The sequence below is a fragment of the Microtus ochrogaster genome, unplaced genomic scaffold (genome assembly GCF_000317375.1).
Source record: "Microtus ochrogaster isolate Prairie Vole_2 unplaced genomic scaffold, MicOch1.0 UNK114, whole genome shotgun sequence".
Taxonomy (NCBI): domain Eukaryota; kingdom Metazoa; phylum Chordata; class Mammalia; order Rodentia; family Cricetidae; genus Microtus; species Microtus ochrogaster.
This window is the reverse complement of record NW_004949212.1, coordinates 772,839-773,357: the sequence shown is the minus strand read 5'-3', so window position 1 is coordinate 773,357 and position 519 is coordinate 772,839. Positions and strand designations below refer to the sequence as shown.

The window sequence follows — 519 nt, the reverse complement described above, 5'->3', positions numbered from 1 at the left end:
TTTCTTTCTCAAGGCTGTATCCTATTTAAAGGGCCAACAAATGGCACATATGAGCCTCTTCTTCAGTTTCCTTCTGCAGTGATTTTTGTTTATATTCTAATGCAATGGCATGGCAGAAGTGTGGGAAGCAGCAACAATATACAAATATATCATTGTAAAAGAAGTATCCAATGTCAGGATCACACTTTTCTTATTGTTGATTGGATTCTTCTAGAATTCTGTGATCTATGAAGATGTGCACATTCACTTCACTGAGGATGAGTGGATTTTGCTGAATCCTTCCCAAAAGAGTCTCTACATAGATGTGATGCTAGAGACATACAGGAACCTCACCGCTCTTGGTAAGATTGTGAACTTTACTTCACGTTTTAAAATAAGGGGACAACTATGTATTATTTATTGACACTTTTGTATATTTTTGTTGGAGAAAGAGTAAGAATGAGCCAAATAACTAAGGCATAGTTCACTTAAGGTATTCAATTTTGTACAATATCCTTCAATATATTATCTACTTTCTGT

General features: G+C 34.9%; 1 protein-coding gene across 1 annotated transcript in view; it reads left to right on the top strand.

The window, feature by feature from the left end:
• The first annotated feature begins 109 nt into the window (after window positions 1-109).
• The window catches only part of LOC101999690 (zinc finger protein 525-like), a 69,000-nt gene continuing 68,590 nt past the window's right edge, over window positions 110-519 (top strand). The window contains 2 exon segments of the mRNA XM_026778224.1: window positions 110-163; window positions 215-341. Of these exon segments, the coding sequence (XP_026634025.1) occupies window positions 110-163; window positions 215-341 (181 nt within the window).